We start from the raw sequence: 21,361 nt of genomic DNA on the forward strand, positions 1-21,361 counted from the left end.
AATCTTTTAATTTTAATGAAGTCCAATTTATTTACTTTTTGTTGCCTATGCTTTTGGTGTCATAATTAAGAAACCATTGCCAAATCCAAAGCCATGCATATTTACCCTTTTTTTCCCTGTAATTTTGTAGTTTTAGCTTTTATGTTTTGGTTGTTGATCTATTTTGAGTTAATTTTTGAATATTAAGGGAGGTTGGGGTCCAACTTCATTCTTTTGCATGTGAATATCTAGTTTTCCTAGTACCATTTGACCATATATATGAGGGTATATTGGTTCATTTCTGGACTCTCAATTATATTCCATTGGTCTATTTGTCTATCCTTATGCCAGAACTATACTGTTTTCATTACTGTAGTAAGGTTTGAAATTAGGAAATGGAAGTTCTCCAACTTTGTTTTTCTTTTTCAATATTTGTTTTGGCCAATCAGGGCCCCTTGCAATTCCATATGAATTTCAAGGTTGGCTTTTCCATTTCTATAAAAAAGGCCATAGGATTGTATAGGGATTGCACTGAATCTGTAAATCACTTTGAGGAATATTGACATTTTATCGATATAGTTCTTCCAATTCATGAATATGGATGTCTCTCCATTTGTTTATGTCTTTAACCATTGTACTGTGGTTTTCAATGTACAAGTCTTTCATCTCCTTCATTAAATTTATTCCTAGGTATTTCATTCTCTTTGATGCTATTGTAAATGGAATTTGTATTAGTTTGTTAATGCTGCTGGAGTGCAATATACCAGAAATGGAACAGCTTTTAAAATGGGAATTTATTAAGTTACGAGTTTACAGTTCTAAGGTCGTAAAAATGTCCGAGCTAAGATGTCCAGGGAAAGATACATTGACTCAAGAAAGGCTATTGGGTCCAGAATACCTCTGTCAGCTCGGACGGCACGTATCTGGCTTCTGCTGGTCTTTGTCTCCTGGTTTCAAACAGCTTCCCTGGATGCATTTTCTTTCTGCATCTCCAAGCCTCTGAGCTTCCTCCAAAGCATTTCACCCCTTAAAGGACTCCAGTAAACTAATCAAGACCCACCTTGGATTGGTGGAGTCACATCTCCATCTTATCACAATTGAGTGGGTCAGTCTCCATGGAAACAATCTAATCAAAGGTTTCCACCTTACAATGTTGTATCAGGATTAGAAGAACAAGGCTTTTCTGGGGGTACAAAACGATTTCAAACTAGCACAGAATTCTTAATTTCCTTTTTGGATTGTTCACTGTTAGTGGATAGAAGCAAAACTGATTTTTATATGTTGATCTTGTATCCTACACATTACTGAATTTATTTAACTCCAGTAGTAGTGTTTGAGTGTGTGTGTGATTACTCGGTGGGATTTTCTGTACATAGAATCATGTCATTTGCAAATAAAGGTGGTTTGACTTCTTCCTTTCCAATTCTTTTTTTCTTTTTCTTGCCTACTGCCTCTGGCTGAGACTTCTGGTCCATTGTTGAATAGCCATGGACATCCTTGTTCTGTTACTGATATTTGGGGGAAAGCTTTCCAGGCTTTCACCATTGAGTATAATGTTAGCTGTGGGTTTTTCATATATGCCCTTTATCATGTTGAGTATTTCTCATCTATTGCTAATTTGCTGAGTGTTTTCATCATGACAGTGTGGGTTCTCTTAAAGAAAATTCTGTGATGTGTTGAGTAACATCCTCAACAAAATCACCACAAAAATCTAACAGCAAGTTTCTCATGGCTGTTTTGTTAGTGTCCCTCAGTGCACACTAAGGGCACAGTACAGAGTACAATGGAATAAAAGCAGTTCTCCCAGAAGACGAAAGCAATGTAGTTGAAGCACTCTAGGAGTACTGGCTTGTTCCAGCAATAAAACTAGAAATATCTAGATTAATGAATAAACTATTTATATACATCAAACATTCCTTCCCAAATGTGATTTCTCATGAGTAAGCTTTTGGTAAAAATTAAGCAGCATAGAATTCAGAGTTTTATGCCAGACAAAAGAACAGAATATATCTGTGATGCTGGCAGATCCATATTATTGATAATCAATCGGTACCTGGTACTTGACAAGCAGCCAGTGAGTTTGTGTGGAATGAAAAAGTGTGCACATATGCATGTAGGGTTGCTGTCCTATTAGTGAGTCAGGGTGTTTCATCTCTTGTGGCCATTGCTGTACCTAGGACAGGGCCAGTTTTTTCCCTTAAAAAAAAAAAACAAGCCTGGGACTGTTTTAATATGTTAATCAAATGCCTCAGATCTCTATGCCTAGAAAGATAGGCTTTATCCATTTAATTAAAAAAAATTAAAGTCAGGCATTTCAAGTCATCCTCTATAACTACGAGAAGAGCTCAGTATTACATTGGTTGAAAAGTGTCCTTATCATTGGATAAATTATCAGACTTGCCCTACAGATTGTTAGATAATGACTTAATGTTGGGGATATCTTATAATTATGATTTTGGTTTTGGAGTAGATGGTCAGAACCAATTTTTTTTTTTTTTTTTTTTGCTTTTGAGGCCTTTCCTAGTTTTTAACAATAAAACCATTTAATCAGTTGGCAAAAAAATACTGACATATTTTTTGTAGCATGGGAGCATGAACTGGGCTCACCCAAAAATGGTTTCAAGTAATTATGATGTAAGTTAATTAAAAAAAAAAAAGGGACCAAAGTACAAATCTGTTTTAATTTACTTCATAATTCAAGTAATCAAATATTTATTGAGTATTTAACATGTACCTAGCCTACTGCTAAATGCTTGCCAAACCCATATGTTGTTATTGCTGTCCAGAGTTAGAATTGTGAAAGTTCAGTTAAAACTAAACAATCTGATTTTGCTCTTTACAGAATTCTCCGTAATAGCTAATAGTAGAATAGATGACAATCATGGAAGTTGTCAACAAACTATGAATTATAGATGTTTGGGTGGTGCGATGGTGGCTCAGTGGCAGAATTCTCACCTGCCACACCTGAGACGTGGGTTTGATTCCCAGTGCATGTACATGTGGAAAAAAAAATAAAGATTATAGATAGTTAAAGAAGGAATTGGGATAGAGTTCAGATGCAATTTCCAGTAAATCAGTGATTCTTTAATTGGGGAGGATTAGTTGATTTTGTTGTTCTTATTGTTGAATAGACATTAGGTTCTTTCAACTTGAAAAAGAGCTGTAGAATTAATGAGGGTTTTTTAATTGATAAGGACTGGACCCTCCTACTAACAGTGAGCTTTGAGTGGCTTTGGCACTTTCAGAAGTTAAACTTTTAAATGAACTGTACTGTTTGAGAGAGGATGATAGGCATTTATTCAAAAAGGGGTTTAGAGGCCATGACTTTCAGGGGGATTTTTCTTGTTTTTAAGTCAGGGCAAAGTCAGCCTCGCAGATTCCAGTGAGTGCAGCTTCCATGGGCTCATCAGGTCCAAATCGTTGCCTAGAATCTTCTCTCATTGTTGGTGTAATGGCCAAGCCCATAACCTCCCTTAAGAATTTCCTAAGCTAGAGCTATTTGTAGATAATAAGACATGTATATGGCATTCAGGAAAGAGCTTGGTGTTCTCCCATTGCTAACTTGGCCAGCGCTGCGTTTCAGCTATTGCGGTGTGCCCGGGCCTGGGAGGGTGGGTGACCTCCTCATCACTCCAAACAGGGAATTGACAGGGCCAGTTTTAACAATTGCTGATCTGTTGAGAAATATTCAATAGGTTGTTCGATTTGTTTCCCCTATGAATAAGTTTGATGGATTAAAAATCAAGGACAGAAGCTGCGCTTGTGGCATTCCTGTCAACCTGTTTGCTTTATATCACTTCCTTCTTTAGTCCCATGTTTCCCCAGCATTGTCCCAGTTAACTGTAGTGTGCTGAGGAAAACCAGGTTTTTAAATGTCAACAGTTTCCAAATGGAAATTCTAAAAATAATCCTTATACTTGAAACTTTTCCCCTGGAATTCTGCTTTACTGTTGGCAGCTTCATAAACCAAATACAGTATTATTAGTCCTGCAATAAATGGATTATGTTCCTTTATACCAGGTGCTTTGAACAATTGTTTTTCTGTAGGGCACATTTTATGAAGTTACATTTTATGCAAATTTTCAGGTTTTTACTGAATGCTGTGACAATTTATTAGGTTACTTTTCTGGCTAACCATGCCCTCAGAATTCTTTTGCATATTTTAAAAAGCTTTTATGTGATCTGCAATTTCTGTGCTTGTGGTAGATCCCTGCAGAATCAAAGAGGATATCTGATTTTTAGATGGTGATTCTATGGCATGAAATAGAAAGCTATTAATGTTCCAAGAAAATGCAATCACTTTACAAATGAGGCGACACTAGGGCCCAATAAACCTGACTTGCTCCAAGGTCCGCAGCATATTCACAGTGGGGTTCCTTTACTACAGTCCAGTCTTATAATCTTTGAGCTAGGCACTCTGCTTTCCATGTGGATTAGTCTTGTCTTAAGGAGGGGAAGAGAAGGGAAATTTTGAGCACCTACTCTGTGGCAGGCTCTGTTATAGGTATTTTACATGATTACCTTACTTAATCCTCAAAATCACCCACCAAAAATTGAAGTTTTCCAATTCATAGCACTTTAATCCCTGTTCCTCACTCTGCTTGAATCTAAAATCAGTAGAAAGAAACATACATCTCAGGCAGATGGCAGATATAATAAATGGCGTGGCTCAGATCTGGTCAGATGAGTGCGAGTCCTTCCCTGCGTTCAGTGGATTTATCCCAGTCACTGGTATAGCTGTAGCCCTCTTTCCTGGAGCAAGTCCCTGTTAGTGTGTGGAAATACGCTCCCACGGGCAGGCAGGCCCCCAGAGGAAGGGGTCAAAGCTGTGCACACTCTGGATCTCTATCCAAATTTACCACCTCCCTCTGGAGTGGGGAGGGAGAGAGACAGTGAGGTCAGAACCGTTAATGTAAGGGGTGCCACTCTACATGGAAACACAGAACCAGGGAAAAAGCGTCCTCAAAGCAGTCAAGACCTTAAGTCTAATGGATGTTCTTTTTTTTGCAATATCTTCATTGGTAAAGTGGAGCCGATTATAATAGTGCCCAGCTCAGAAGGTTACTGATAAGGCTTTCTGGCTGGGGTAACACTAGTCAGCACACTGCCCGACTATACTCAGGCTTTGTGGATGAGGCTTTTTCAACAAATGGCAGTTGATTAGATTTACAAGCAAGTAAAGATTAGCTGACATCTACAGCTGGGAAAACATTTTAAGATACAGACTGTGCTGACGGAGAATCAGTCATTTCCTGAAGTAAAAAGCAGGTGGTGCTGTCTGACCTTACAGATTAGGGTCTGCACTGTCATTTGCTGTGGGCACAGCTATCAGGACGGGAAAGGAAACCGAGAGAAGGGAAGCAGGCCTTTGCTGCAGGAGACACGGCCAAGAGCATCTCATTTAATCCTCCCCAGAGTTCTGGGAGGAGGTGGCTTTCTCCAGAGTTATACAGCTGTTTAATATTGCAGCTCAGATTTCAAATGGGCCCCTCTGACTCTAGTCCCCAGTACATCATTGCATGAATCCGCGAAGCCCATGGCAGGGAACTGGCAGCTCTCCCTCCCCTCGCTTCCACCCAGGAGAGGACTGAGTTACTGCAGGTGACATTCTTTTACTTTTTCCCACCCAACTTGAATGCTTTGCCTTCCCTCAGTTTATATTCTATTTTGATTTATTTTTTTCTAACACATGTCATTTGTTAATATTTATCCTGAAACCACGGTAGCAGGGCAGATGAAGTATTTTTGTTCCATTTGAATCAATAGGCATGTGAAACTGTTGAACCTTCCTGCCAGCCTCCGGCCACAGAAAATGAAAAGCTTGCTGGGTCAGAACATGTCGACCAAGAGTCCTTTCATCTACTCTCCCATTATTGCCCACAGCCGCGGAGAGGAGCGCAGCAAGAAAATAGGTGAGACAATTTCTCCTGCTGTCTAACAGAGCTCTGCCACCTGGTCTCCGGTTTTTACAAAATTAACATTTCTGGCCAATCCATCCATTTGTTCTTTTATATAGGTACATATTTTTATATGTTCATACACATATATACATATATGTGTGTATATATATACATACACAAATATACATATTTGTATATACTCCCATATAATTTCATTCTATTTGCTGCCTTTGTCAGGCAGTTGACCATGGATCTGATTTTTAAAATTTATTTTGTAAAAGGTGCTTTTGGTAGACGTTCTAGAAATCAGAAAGACGTTTGTTAACTGGGTCTTAGAAGCACCAGAAGAGTAATAATTGATGATCAGAGTGATTTTCCAAGACCTAAGCTGACTTCTGAATCATCAAAGAAAGATTAAAAGGTTAATGATGTGTGGGATTGATTGTGAAATAAGGATATTGTCTTGTTTTCTCTTTTGAACACTGGTAATCCTTGTTTTGTGTAGGTGATAACCATAGCCAATCCTAAAATATCTGATGATTCATCAAGGAAAGATAATTAAGTTGTGGATAGATTGGGAGTGAAACCTGTTGTGTTGTGCTCACATTCTTTGAAAATCTCTAAAATGCTTTTCTAAGTGCTAAGCTCCTGAACCATTTCCCCACCACAGACCTGCCCACCTCCCTCCTCTGGGCCTGGCATCCTTCGTGAAGCCTGGCTGCTGATGGTCATCTTTTCCCCCAGTTCACCCCTCCTTGTAGCTGCCAAGGTTAACCCATGGGTGCCCTGGCATTTTGGGATTGTTACTGCTGATCGCTGCCAGATAGAGGACTAAAACAGAGCATGCATATCACAGGGACAAATCTAAATGGACTTAGAGGCCTCATCCCTGGTATGACTTCTAAATCCCTTCTAGGAGTATAAATAGAAGACTTGCTAAGTTTTTTCTTCCTGCTTTTGGAATTCAATATTTTCTTCTTCTTCTATGTTTTAATTTCTATATCCTCTTTCTAGGGACAGTGCATCCTGACTCATTCCTTCATGAGGTCTTTTTCCCAGGATATAGGCTTCCTTTAGCACCTTCAGTTACGTCCACCCTCCTCTTCACGGATTGGCAGCTCATGGTGATCTGGTCCTGGTTCTTCAGTCTCATCTCCTACCACTCCTGCTTCCACTCCTGATTCAGCTTCCCGGCCTTCTTTTTGTTCTTTGAACATAACATGCTTGTTACTGTTTTGGACTTTTTTCTGTTTGTTGTTTGCTCTGCCCAGAACTGATCCTCCAGGTCTTCCTTGGGTTACATACTCTGTTACCTTATTGCAGACTCTGTTCAGCTCTCCTCCTTGGAGAGCCTTGTCTCATCCCCATATTGCACACACCTCTACTCCCATCCCTCCCTAGGTCCACTGCCTGTGTTTCTCTTTGCCTGGAGTTCGTCTCTACACCTCGAAGTATTTGCTTACCTTGTCCTGAGTTTCCTCCTCACTATAGGAGACCAGAAACTCCCTTGTTCAGTGCCTTATGCCCAACTCCTACAGCAGGTTGAATGAATGGTAGATATTATGAATCCCATTTTACAAATAAGAAAACCAGGATCCAGGAAATTTAAGTGACTTGTCCAAGAACTCACAGCAGAACTTTGAACCTAGAATCTCATTATATGTTCCTTGCTCTTTCTGCTGTGTTGTAGAATTCAAGAAGGGACATGTGAACATTATGTACATTACATAATCTTATATTAAACTAACTCTAGAATTTCTTAGCTTCTTTCAGGGCATCATAATAAACTTTATTCACATTAATAGATGTTCTGACCACCTTATAAACAAGGTGTTCCCTGGGAGATAGAGTTGTCCCTAACACATAGGGCATAACTAAGGTAAAAGTGCTAAAAAACCTTTGTGCTTTTTAGTAAGGTAATTTCTCTTATTTAAGTTTACCTTTATGAGGGGGTATCATATCATCTCATTTAATTTTTCCAGTATTTTTTGAGGAAATTGTTTCTTTCCCCTTTTTATGGATGAAGAAACAAACACAGAAAGATGATTTACCAAATGTTACACAGCTAGTTAGTGACCAAGTTCAAGTGTGAATGCCCTTCTTTTTATACCAAGTATACTGCTCTAGCTCTCACCAGCATCCCCCCAGCCTCTGTGTGTTCAGTGTGCATGGTGTAGGCCTCAATTAACGGTAATGCATAGTCCTCCACAAGCCCTCCACAAAACTTCTAGCAAGAAAAGATATAAACATGTATGAGAAGTTGGAAATCAAGACCAAATTAAATAATAGTTCTCTAAAACTGTGGAAAAACTGTCACCAGGCAGCACCTGGTCAACCTCAAAAAAAAAAAAAAAAAAAAAAAAAAAAACTGAGAGGAGAGAAACCCCAGACTTTGGGGAAAGCCTCCTGGAGACTCTTAGAGCAATTTTACCTTCTGAGAAACAATGATAATTTCCTAAGGGTGGCTTGGAGAGTTGTAGCTGTTCATCATTAAAAATAAAAAGAAGAATAAAGGAAGGGACATGGGGGTGATGCCCTTGAGAAACAGCATCTGATTTTAAATTTTCATCAATTTCTGAAACTGTGAGCCCTACGTATATGGCATACTGCATTATCCATGTGCATGTGTATGTATGTATATACTTGTGTGCCATGCCTTTATCTGTATCTGTATACTCTGTATTATCTATACCTATATTGACAGTGGTACAGTCATTCATTGATTAAGTCCTTTATCTTCCAATGAGCATCCCTTCTGTATGGCAAGCATGTGGCATCCCTGGCCGTCTAGTTCCAGGAGTGAAGAAGACAGACATGGGCCTGTTGTCATGAGGTCTAGGTAGAGGGTGAAGGGAAGTAATAAGTAGTAGTAAGTACAAGTAAGTAGTAGCTATAAGAAATAGTATTTACATATTAGTAGCCTAATAGCGACATGAAATAAACAAAAAGGGGATTGAATGTAGGAAAATATTCCCTTTTGTGGCATGGAAACTTTTGCCTTTCCTTTACTAAATATCTTTAATAAGTATATTAAAATGACAAGATTTCAAACTTTCTCTTATGTTTTGGATGTTTTCCATTTGCATTCTGGGCAATGATTTTGTTCATTTATTCTCACATTCCTTATGCATGCACTGATTCCCTCCTGTATGCCAGGCATTGAAGGGATAAAAAAAGTTAAAAAAAACCACAGATGTTTACCCCTTGGTCCTATACCTGCCCTTCTTACTGTACTGCTAGGGATAAAGCCCAAAAATTACATTTCCCCGACTTCCTAACCAGCTGGGTTCTGGTTAGTGAGAGGCATTTGTGTGAGGTGTGGAGGCACAGGAAGGCAGAAGTGCTTGTGTTCTTGGAGGTATCTTGGCAGTGGTAGAGACTCAGGCTTATCCGCCCTGCTGGCTCGGTGATGTAGGCTCCATCGGCACTGATGACAGCCCCCGCAGGAGCCTTGGCTGCATGGTGACACCACCAGCAGCACTGGCAACAGGCATGGTGTGGGGACTCCAGCCATAGGTGACCCCACTTGTATTAGGTAGGGTTCTCTAGAGAAATAGAATCAACAGGAAACATTCGTAAATATAAAATTTATAAAATTGTCTCACATAACCATGGGAACATAGAGTCCTAAATCTGTAGGGCAGGCTGTGAAGCTGGCGATTCCGAAGGATCTGGACGAACTCCACAGGAGAGGCTTGCTGGCTGAAGCAGGAAGAGAGCCTCTCTCTTCTGAATCCTCCTTAAAAGGCTTCCAGTGATTAGATTAAGCATCACTTATTAAAAAAGATACTCCCCTTGGCTGATTACAAATGGAATCAGCTGTGGATGTAGCTGATGTGATCATGATTTAATTCTGTGAAATGTCCTTATAGCAACAGACAGGGCAGCACTTGTCCAACCAGACAAACAGGTACCACCATCTGGCCAAGTTGACACATGAACCTGACCATGACACCACTCTAGCTGCACTGGTGATGGGCTCCAGTGGTGTCGGGAATGCAGGCCGGCAAAGGGAGGTAGCAGCTCTCTAATCTCTGGGTGTCACGGCCCTCATTCTTCCCTATTCTGCTCCTCCAGCCCTTCCCAAGACCTTCATAATCAGTTTCTTACATTAAGCCCCTCTCTGCTTGAGACAGTCTGCAGTGGTTTCTATTTATAACTGTTATACAAGTTGGCTAGTGGAGATGTAAATTGAAGAGCTGTGTGCGTTGAGAACAAAGACAGATTACTTTCTGTTCTGGAGGTGTTAGAAAGGTGTTTTCTGACAGTGGCCACTAGTGACCAGTAGGATTTGATTTGATAGTAGCATGATATAAGCATAATCCTTATAGTTAATGCTACATCTAGTCTTTCTTGTAGTCTTTATCACATTACAATTAAATAGTTGCACATTAATTTTCTCTACATGTTAATTGCATGAGAACTGGAATCCTGCATGTTCTATTTACTCCTGTATCCCAAGCACCAACCCAGGGCCTTGAATAGAGTCAGTGCTCAGTATGTATTTGTAGAGCAAATGAAGAGGCAGAACAGCTGGATGACTGCTTAGAGGTAAGAAATTGTGCAAAGAAGAGTAAGTTGATTATTTTGGCTCCAGCAGTCATGTGAAAGGTTGTTTGTGGGCAAATCATAGAAAATCCTGGATGCTAGACTAGAAAATTTAGACATTATAGTGCAGTTAATGGAAAGTCATTAGTGGCTCTTAAACAGGAGAATTCCAAGTCAGAGCAGGGTTTCAAGAAAGCCTGGTAATCCCCTTCTCCTTGGTATATGCCTTGGCTGGCTTCCGGATATGAGGGGTTCAATGGCCTTCACCAGTAAGGACAAACTGCACATAACAGTTTACACATGTAACAGAACCACCTGGTTTTATCCAGTAAAGCAAAACCTATTGAATTGTTTACACAGAGCCCATGTATTTAAAGAAGGCAAATGGTTTATCAGGAAACCGATTAGTTCATTCTCCTATGGAAAAAACAATTTATTGTGTTAAATAGCACACACACATTTCTTTGTGAATGGCTTTAATTTTAATAACAATAGGAAATCAGCGTGGATTTTTATGGGCTCTGGTACTGAGCTGCAGGGTCTTCATTTGATTTAGAGCATTGAGCAAGTGGTCCTGTTTAGGATCATGCATGTGTATAAGAGACTGCATGCTTGTATTCATATTTCTCAGAACTGTGCACCCATCTGAGCTACTACATGTTCCCTGAGCCCCTATTATGGATGCAGAACTATTCTGGCTGCTACTCTACTAGGAGGAGGCATGGAGAACTAGAAAAATGTACAACCCAGTATATGGTTTTGTTGTGTGGAAGATGGCTTTGGAGATGGCAGTTAGGCCTCCCTATGCCCTCAGACTGGGCTGGCTGTCCTCACCAGGGGCACCATATGCCTCTTTCCCTTGTAGCACCTGAGAGATCGAATCCAAGGATCCATTTACCCGTTTCTCTCTCCTATCCAAACTGAACCTCTTGAGGTCAAGAACTTTTTCTCTTGATAGCTCCATCTCCAGGATCTAGCAATACGGCTTGAAGACAGATGATGCGGTTGAGCATGTAAATGGGGGTTCTATGCCCCAGGACCCATCTACAGTCCAGGTTGCAGGTCCATAATACTGGATTATTCGTTCTGGGGACCACTTAGTATCTTTCCAATCCCCAATGGTTATTCCTGCACTTACACTTCTCTTCCGCTTGGGATTCACTCGCATAGGGTATTGTAGCTGTCCTCCCCATGCCAGACGGGCTAGGAAAAAGGCTGGTCTGATGGTTCCTATTGCACATGACCTAGTCTACTTGGCAGGTAACTGCCTGTAGGTTGTCTCCCCACATATCCAGTAGAGCCCTCTGTGAGCCTGCCAAGGGCCAGGGGTGCTTACATCCTCCCAATATTTAATCAGATTTAGCTCAGGGAAAGGGGATGATAGGCTGTCATGTTCGCCCGCTTTCCAGGAGTTTTCCTGGTGCTGGTGTTGTATACCTGCTGTCTTAAACATGGGAGCTCATTGACTGGTATGGTGAATGATGAGCCCCCATCGTGCCGTGCAATGTTTCCCCATCATAGCAGTGGCTAGACTCCACTGGCTGCCCTGAGGCTTGGGGAATTCAGGGAGAGTGATGCTTTAGGTTTGCAGGCACTCCCCATTCCTGGGCTTCCCACAGCCTCCGATCTCCTATTCCTGTTCCTCCACAGACAAAATGTGAGGTGATATTGAGAGAGGAAGGTATCTGTTCAGCCAGTTCTACAAACAGGTTCTGGGTAGGTCTGGGCAGGCCTGATTCTTGTCGGAAGTAAGTCGAGTAAGGGGCCCTGTTTAGAACTGGTTGGTGGGTCTGTGTTTCCTGGTGTAGCAGGATGGGACCCTGTGCCATTCGTCAGCATGTTGGCCCCGACTCCCTGTTAGGGAATTCCCAGGATTGTGTACACCTGTCTACCAGGAGGACTGGGAGTGGTGAGCTCCTTAAGCTGGTGGGGTTAAAACTGTACTGAACCTGGGTGCAAGGGGGAAGTGTCCTGTGCCGGTGGCTGGAGCTGACTGCTAAGCTCCCTACCAAGGTCTTGCAAGCTTACAGTCAGGTGTGTGAAGCCCAGCTTCGACATGTGCTGAAGGTTAGACAGACTGTGGGGCTTCCTTCAGGGGCAGTAGCAACAGCTTTTCCTTGGTGAACCAGTGAGTGTAGCGTTACCTGACCTGGTGAGTTGGGGTTATAACATACTGGGGGACCTTCCTTTAGGGTGCATATAGAATCCTGGGTGCATATAGAATTTAAGAATGCAGGTCTGAGAACTGCCCTGACATGAATTCTGGTTATGGAAACCTGTAGTAGTTTCCACCTTTTTCCCAACATAGGTGGTCTTGAGGCATGCCTGGCATGTGCCATTCCCCTTGAAAGGGCTTATGATCATGCCGAGCAGAAACACAGGAGTGAGGTGCATGATGCTGGCTATGGGGAGTGTCACCACATTAATGTACAGTTAGCCTCAGGGAAGGAATGGAGACACACACTCAGGGCATTGGCTAGGAAAACCAGGAGGATCAGGAAGATTAGCAAGATTGGGGGCTAAAGGGAGTACCTGCAGCACAGGAGCACTTCTAAGGCAGGGGAAAGAACACTTAGGCTGGTTTGCAGCTCCTCAAGCTTTGGCCGTGTGTAGATCAGTCAGCTTCTGGGGGCAACTGAAGCAGGGCTTGAAGGTCTCCTCAGGCTTCAGCTGTGCGTTGACTAACTGCTTTCAGTGAGCTAGAGCAGGGAGGGCAGTGATGGTTATTCAGGCCTCAGTCGCGGGCTGGTCAGCTGAGCTTGGCTGCAATGGAGAAGGGTGCAGTGGCTTCTGGAGAATGATGTGCATCGGGTGTTCAGGATCAGGGGTGCACTCCCAGGGGTGGTTTGTGGTGGCTCGTTTGACCTGAGAGTTCTGAGTCCATGGGATGATCTCCATGACTTTGACAGCTGCTGGGGCAGCTAAAAGAGCACAGTAAGGATCTCTCCATTGAGGCTGGAGGGAGCCTTTTTCCAGTCTTTTACCCATACCATGTTCCCTGGTTCAAATTTATGTGTGGGGGAGTAGATGCTAAAAGGCTTGGGAACTGCTTCAAATGCTTGTCCTTTTAGCTCACCTAAAGCTCAGCTTCTCCTAGCTGAACCAAATGCTGGGTTAGACTTAAGTTTCCAATTTCCCTGAGGTTTCCCTGCAAGCCTCTGGAGGTGGTAGCCTTCTGCATAAACTAGTTCAAAGGGAAGAAACCTATTTTCTTTGTTGGGGCAGATCTAATTTTAAACAAAGCTATAGGGAGCGCCTGTACCCAGGTCAGTTATGTTTCCTGGCAGATTTTTTAGTTGTCCCTTCAGAGTTCAGTTCATTCATTCTACCTTTTCACTGCTTTGAGGCTGTTAGGCAGTGTGCAGCTTCCAAGTTATTTGCAAGGCTTTTGCTAGCTTTTGGAGGGTTTTGGCTACAAAAACGGGGCCATTGTCAGAGCTGATGGTGAGCGGCATTCCATACCAAGGAATGATGTCCTTTAGGAGGGCTCGTGCCACCTCCTGGGTGATTTCCAAGTGGTTGGAGTATGCTTCTGCCCAACCTGAGAAGGTGCAGGCAAATACCAGGAGGTAGTGAAACCCTTGTGCCTGCGGCCGTTCAGTGAAGTTGACCTTTAGGTGTTTACACGGGCTTAGACCTCCTAGCTGGTTGTTTAGTCCTCCCATCCTGGCACTAGGTTGTTTGGCGTTGAGATCCCAATGTCTGGCCCTTCCCACTTCTGGACGGACAGGGTGAAGGGTTTCTCCAAGTCTGGGAGGCCTAGACTCAGGGCCTGCGTGAGTGCTGTCTTTGGATGCTGGAAAGCATGCTCTTGCTCAGTTCCCCAGTCGGAATGGGTCTGTTTGGACTTCGTAGAGGAGTCTTGCTAAAAACGCATAGTTCAGGATCCAGACTGCAGAGCCTGGTTCCTCCTAAAAACTTCCTAACTTGTTTTTTGAAAGTTGGTTAGGGGGTGGCACAGACCACCTGTTTATGCTCCAGCCCTAGACTTCAAGTCCGTTGCTGTAGAGGCCCACGTATTTAACGTGTTGCTGGTAGATTTGGTCCTTTTTTCTGGGACATACGGTAGCCTGTCTGGTTCAGGTGACAGAGAAGACAGTCTGTCCCTTGCTTGCAGTCACTGAGGAATTTGGCAGCAAGCAGGAAGTTATCTACCTATTGTAGGACAGTATGGTGGTAACTTTTGGCTCGGAATTATTGCAGTCCTTTCTTAGTGCTTGTCCAAAAATAGTGGGGGAGTTTTTGAACCCCCTGAGGCAACAGAGCCCAAGTATACTGTCTTCTGGTTCCCACGGAGGGCCTTTCCCATTCGAAGGCAAATATTTCTTGGCTGACTGGGGCTACCTGAATGCAGAAGAAGCCATCCTTCAAGTCCAAGCACGAGAACCATCTGGCTTTCCCTGGGACCGGGCTGAGGAGATTAGGAACCATAGGGTGAATGTTTTCTACGGCTACATTGACTGCTTGCAAGTCCTGGACTAGGCAGAATTCTCCTGTGTGGGCTTTCTTCACGGGTAGTGGTGGGGTGTTCCACAGGGAGTTGCAGGGCTAGATAATCTGGAGGTATTCCAGCTGCGCCAAATAGCCTTGGATCCCCTTGAGTGCCTTCTGAGGGGTTGGATACTGTCACGCTGCCACAGGGCATGCCACGGGCTTTAGAGCATTTACCACCAGGGGCAGTGCTTGACTAAACCTGGCAAATTGTGCTCAGCCCAGACGCTTGGAATGTCCGGAAATGGCAGAGTAGGGCAGACCACCCCCCCTGCCTTGGGTTCCTCGTGCAGCCGCCATTCTTTGCCCACTGGAGCGATTAAGAGTAAGATCTTCTGGGGCTATCAGTCCCTAAGGAGGCTTTCCTCTGGGCCTTGGTGATCTGGGCATGCAGCTCCTGAGCGCTCTCCCCAGTAGCGGCACCGGCGTTCTGGCATATACAGGTACTGGAGCAACACTGAGCGGCCCCTAATACTTCGTTCTCTGGTCTTCAGGAATGGTTTTTTCGTACAAAGGCCAGCGGTGCTGACTATGTCCACCGTTCAGCCTAAAAATGACTGAGCTTCCCAAGGGCTGGGTTACTACCGAGTGTTCGGCACTGGTATTTACCATAAAGTCCACTGCTTGGTCCCTCCACCCCTCAATTTTACCTCGACCATGAGTTCCTGGGGCCTAGAAAAATGGAACCTGGTCTGTCCTAGTTGGAAAGCTCATCACTGGCCAGGGCAATGGCAGCAGGATCAGGAGGCCTGGAGCTGGTGTCCTGCCTTCTCCTGTGTGCCGGCAGGGCAGATTTGTTGGGGCACCTCTTCCACTGCCCTTCCCCCTTGCAGAAGACACACTGGTTCTGTCACAGGGGCGCTTGGGCTTGCCGACTTTTTTCTTTCTGGCCAGGGTCCTCTGTCTTGCCCGATTGGGGCCACAGCTGCTGTCTCTCAGGGGGCTCAGGAGTCGCTGGACTCAGCGGGGCCTTGGGTGATGCTTCTGGATTACTGGGGGAGTCTGGGCTTGTCATGGAGGAACTCAGCAGGGCTGTGGGTATTGGTGGCCCATTAAGGTGGGGGTTCTTCTTCTTTTGGTGTACTGGATAGAACCGGGACCTTGGGCTTGCCCTTCGGTTTCTTGGGTGGCTCGTCTGCCACTTGGGTGAGGAACCCTTTATCCCCCCTGGCTTCTTCTTTGTGACTTCCAGCCAGGTGGCAATGTAGGGAAACTGATCTGGTTGTCCATGCGTCCCTGACACTACACTATAAACTACTTTTACCTTTCCTAACTCAAAAGTTCCCTGGGATGGTGTGCTGATTTGAAAGGATGTCTGAACCCTAGAAAAGCCATGTTTTAATCAAAATCCCATTTCATAAAGGTAAAATAATCCCTATTCAATACTGTATGTTTGAAACTGTAATCAGATAATCTCCCCGGAGATGTGATTTAATCAGAAGTGGTTGTTAAAAAGTGAATTAGGTGACGACATGTCTCCACCCATTCAGGTGGATCTTGATTAGTTTCTGAAGTCCTATAAAAGAGGAAACATTTTGGAGAATAAGAGATTCAGAGAGAGCAGAGCAGAACAGCATAGCCACGAGAAGCAGAGTCCACCAGCCAGTGACCTTTGGAGATGAAGAAGGAAAATATCTCCTGGGGAGCTTCATGAAACAGGAAGCCAGGAGAAGAAGCTAGCTGATAACGCTGTGTTCGCCATGTACCCTTCCAGCTGAGAGAGAAACCCTGACTGTGTTCGCCATGTGCCTTTTCACTTGAGAGAGAATCCCTGAACTTCATCGGCCTTGTTGAACCAAGTTATCTTTCCCTGGATGCGTTAGATTGGACATTTCTGTAGACTTGTTTTAATTGGGACATTTTCTCGGCCTTGGAACTGTAAACTAGCATCTGATTAAATTCCTCTTTTTAAAAACCATTCTGTTTCTGGTATATTGCATTCCGGCAGCTAGCAAACTAGAACAATAGGTTTTGGAACCAGGCAGACTTGAGTTTGAATGTTAGCTATTTTATTCATTAGGCCCTAAGGTGGACAGGCAGTTCAAGCCTAACAGGTGGAGTTTTTCTTTATTGTGGAATGAAAATAATACTTGCTCTGCTGACCACTTCACCATATTGTCAAGAGACTCAAATGAGTGCATGGCTGTGCAAGCATTTTGTAAGCTCACTTACCCGACAGGTTCTGTCTTATTTTGTGCACTTTCAAGATGCCAACTCTGGTTCATATGTCATAGGTTTGTTGGAGTTTGCCTTCACATCTGTATAGGGTGCCTGGCACAAAGTGAAAAAAAGCTGTGTCTTAAAAACACAGTTATGGAAATTATGAAAGTTGAATAAATCTAGTAAGTAAATCTGATATCTACCTTACTACTTACTTACTACTCTTCTGTTTTAACCAGCAGTGTCCATTTTAATGCCCCTTTGAGTTCAGGATCTGGGTTTGGATCTCTGTTGCACTACCTATTAGCTGTGAGATTCCTGGACACATCAAACCTCTGGGCTTTGAGTGCCTGTCTTGTACGGTGGGATTGTAGTACCTACTTTAGTAGGTAATTTTGAACAGTGATGAGATAATCTTTCTGAAAGTCCTTCACATGTAACAGATACCCAGCAAATGTCAGTTACTTCTGAAATAACTTGATTTGCCTAACAGGGTATCTTAAAGGCAGGAGAAGGGAAATGGGAATGGGGACTTCTTTACTTTTCATTTTCCATTAATTCTATTTTCAAATTTCATTAATTTGCTGTGTAGTAAATTACCAGAAATATTTAGTGGCTTAAAACAAAATAAATTTATTATTCCATGGGCCAGGAATCTGGCATGTTTTAGCTGGGTCCTCTGCTCAGAGTCTCACAGAGGTGAAATCAAGGTGCCATGTGGAGGCTTGACTAGGGAAGGTTGTTGGCAAAACTCATCTTCTGTGGCTGTACAACAGAGGTCCCCATTTTCCTGCTGGCTGTCAGCAGGGACTGCTCTTGGCTCTCAGAGGTCAGTCTCAGGTCCTTGTCACTTGACCCCTCCATAGACTCTCTCGTGCTTCAGATCTTTTTCCTCAGAAAGTGTGTTGTCCATTCTGTAGGCTCATCTGATTAAGTCAGACCCACCCAGGAGAACCTCCTTTTGATTAACTTAGTAAACTGATTTGGGACTTTAATTACACCTTCAAAACCCCCTCAACTCTGTTCCATTACATAACCTAATGATCAAGAACACTCACGGTTATCTCAAAGTTCTGTTTACCACCAGTACTATAACTGCAGCTAACCTGGGAGTGGGCAGGGAGAAGATACCTCCTTCTTTCACAGTGTTAGTGAGGGGATGGCAGAGTCATTCTGTATGCCACTTACAGTTGACTGCAGTGCCATCTTCCCAAGTCGCCAGCTCTGGGCCAGGGAAATTCTGTGTCATATGTGGCTCCACACCAACAACACAGCCATCTGGGTTGATTCTGGTTTTGTGGAAGCACCTTTGCCATTCCAGCGTGAATGTAAAATGTCAAAGACTGAAAATCTCTCTCCACATTTGCTGTCCAAGTGGCAGTGATGACTGGCTAGCTCAAATGCTAGTTTTGAATAGTTTATTTCATAGTGATCACAGTGCTTACAGCTTTGTTGGGAAAATCAGTGACACGAGGAATAATCTGAAACCTTTTGAAATGCATGAAATACCAACTAATGCATGAGTTCTTTTGTGTATTTTCTAGATTTCCAGTGGGTTCAAGGAGATGTGTGTGAAGTCCAGCTGATGGTGTATAACCCAATGCCATTTGAACTCCGAGTTGAAAACATGGTACGTATCACCAATTGTTTGACTCTTTTGGGCCCAAACACCAATTTATCACTAAACTATGTATTTACTTAATTTAATATTTGAGGGAACACATTCTGTGATATATGTCAGTTTTTATACTTGTTTTGTAGGTGAGGATCTCAGTCATTGTACTCTTCAGCCCTCTCGTCCATTGGGCATCATGGATAATGGCCAATGTAAAGAAACCATGTGTTACAGTGTCCTCACTTGGTTGTACAATCAGCAGCACTCTCAATTTTAGACAGTTTTCACGGGTCCAAAGAGGCAAAGAACTGACAAACACAGCCACATCAAATATCAAATCTAAACCTCCCTAATCTCTTGTCTCCCCCACCCCCCAATTATTTACCCCTGGTATGGCTGTGGTACTGGTGTTAACTATAGGACATAGTATGCAATATTAGTTTTCTCCCTGTACCTCCCTATTGTTGACTTTTTGTATAAGATCAAACCTTTGAAGGGGTTCATATGAAAACTTATTTATAGTTGTAGTGTTATTCGGTGAGATACATGGCATAATACATCCCTTTCAATCATATTCACCTTCAGTATGGCATTGCTACTTATAACTCCACTAATTAGCTACTATCACTTCTATTTGTTCCCTTATACTGAAGTTCAACTTCATTGGGTAGCCTTTCCACTGTCTCTAGCTTCTGAGTACCTCTAGGTCCCCTATATTTGACAGTTTAAATCTTTGAGGTTAACTTTACCAGAGTCATAATAGTGAAATCAGACAGTATCTATCCTTTTGTGTCTGACTTATTTCACTCAGCATTATGTCCTCAGGATTCCTATGTGTTGTCATTGTCATGTGCTTTTTGGCATTCACATACCTTCCTTTGCAAAGTACCAATCTTTTGCTTATTTATTATTAGGTTGTCTTTGCTTAGTAAATTGTAGAAGTTTCTTTTTTCTTCTTAGATTCTGGATAAAAGATTTTGTCTGGTTTTATGAATATTTTCTCCCTGTCCATAGCTGGCTTATTCATTTTATTAGAGTAGTCTTTGATGAGTGTTTTTTAATCTGATGAAGTCTAATGTAACACTTTTTTTTTTTTTTTTGGTGTTTGTTGCTTTGTGTGCCCTTTCTTTTTGAAGTTTTATCACTTCACCCTTTTCATTCAGGTCTATGATTCAAATTAATTTTGTGTTTGGTGTGAGGTAGGGGATCTGGGTTTATTTTCTTCCCTATGTGTATTCATTTGTTCCAGTCACAGTCATTGGTTTGGCATCTTGGTTTAAAGTCAGTTAAATGTATTTGTATGGGACTTTTTCTGGACTCTTGACTCTGTTTTGCTGATATGTTTGTCTTTATTCCAATTCCACAGTGTATCAATTAATGCAGGTTTCTTATGTCTTGAAATCAATTCATTTAAGTCCCCCATCTTTGTTCCTTTTCAAGATCGTTTTGCCTATTTTAAATCCTCTTGCATGTCCATATAAATTTTAGAATCAGCACAGCCATTTCTTCAAAAGAAAATCAATAGATCACTTTAGGAAGAATGGATATCTTAACATTGGGTTTACCCAATACAAGTGTATCATTTGTATAGTGAAATCAAGTGATATGTCTTTCTCTTTGTTTGAATTTTCTTTACTTTACTCCACCTATGTTCTGTAACTTTCCATATGGAACTCATACATCATTCATTCAGTTTATTCCAAGATAGTTGATATTTATGATCTCTTGTTAATGGTATTTTTTTTTTTTTTTACCATTTTGTTTTCCCATTGTTTATTGCTAGACTATAGAAATTCCACTATTCTTTAAATACTGACTTTGTCACTTTGCTAAATGTGCTTGCTAGGTGAAGTTTGCATAGGGTTTCCTGTGTATACAATTATGTTGTTTGTGAATAATGATCTTTGTGCTTTTTATTTTTTTATCTTGCCTCACTGTGTTGGGTAGGTCCTCTGTTACATGTTGAATAGTCGACATCCTGCATTGTTTCCAACCTTGGGGGAGTCTGTCTTGTTCACTGTCTAGCATAGTGCCTGGTATATACTGAATCAAAATGAGTTGATAAGCCAGAGATGGGCTGGAGGGATTTGAACTGGTGGTATATTTTTACATTTCATCTTTTTCTTTTTGTTCATGATTAAAATATGCATTTTTTCCCTTTGTGTTCACATTCCTATTTAGTAAAACAAGGAAATAAAATAAATATTAAAGAAACCCCCCCCCCCCCAAAACGATATAAATCTAGGCTAATGTCAAGATGAAATGTTGTTTATCATCTGGAATACCCAAAGTATACTTTCCAGTTCAAGATTGATTTGTGTTATTCACAATTTTAGATTGTCTCTAAAATGCACCTTGGATTTTTATAAAATCCATTAGTCTTTTCATTCTGACAGTTGGTAGAGCTTGACTGTTAGTGAATGTATTGATTCTCGTTTGGAACTTAACTTACCTGTGGTGGGTTTGGGATGTACTGATTTGTATTACTCCTTACTCCTTCGCTGCTTTAGGGACTCCTCACAAGTGGAGTGGAGTTCGAGTCTCTTCCTGCAGCTCTTTCCCTTCCAGCTGAATCTGGCCTTTACCCAGTGACACTTGTTGGGGTCCCGCGGACAACTGGAACAATTACCGTGAATGGTAAGGATTAGTTTCTTGATCATTTCAGTTC

General features: G+C 42.3%; 1 protein-coding gene and 1 long non-coding RNA gene across 11 annotated transcripts in view; one reads left to right on the plus strand and one right to left on the minus strand.

Moving 5' to 3' along the window:
• TRAPPC9 (trafficking protein particle complex subunit 9) overlaps positions 1-21,361 on the plus strand; it is an 889,500-nt gene that overhangs the window by 190,442 nt on the left and 677,697 nt on the right. For all 7 annotated transcript variants that reach the window (XM_077166715.1, XM_077166716.1, XM_077166713.1 and 4 more), the window contains 3 exons: positions 5,746-5,891; positions 18,623-18,708; positions 21,204-21,330. In XM_077166715.1, the coding sequence (XP_077022830.1) occupies positions 5,746-5,891; positions 18,623-18,708; positions 21,204-21,330 (359 nt within the window). The remainder of the gene's footprint in view (positions 1-5,745; positions 5,892-18,622; positions 18,709-21,203; positions 21,331-21,361) is intronic.
• The window catches only part of LOC143688594 (uncharacterized), a 142,553-nt gene that overhangs the window by 36,294 nt on the left and 84,898 nt on the right, over positions 1-21,361 (minus strand). For 3 of the 4 annotated variants that reach the window (XR_013178159.1, XR_013178158.1, XR_013178157.1), the window contains exon 4: positions 17,091-17,189. This is a non-coding gene — a long non-coding RNA (uncharacterized LOC143688594). Of the gene's footprint in view, positions 1-8,906; positions 9,425-17,090; positions 17,190-21,361 lie in introns of those variants that run through there. The other variant, XR_013178161.1, reaches the window with a different exon arrangement.

The sequence above is a fragment of the Tamandua tetradactyla genome, chromosome 6 (genome assembly GCF_023851605.1).
Source record: "Tamandua tetradactyla isolate mTamTet1 chromosome 6, mTamTet1.pri, whole genome shotgun sequence".
Taxonomy (NCBI): domain Eukaryota; kingdom Metazoa; phylum Chordata; class Mammalia; order Pilosa; family Myrmecophagidae; genus Tamandua; species Tamandua tetradactyla.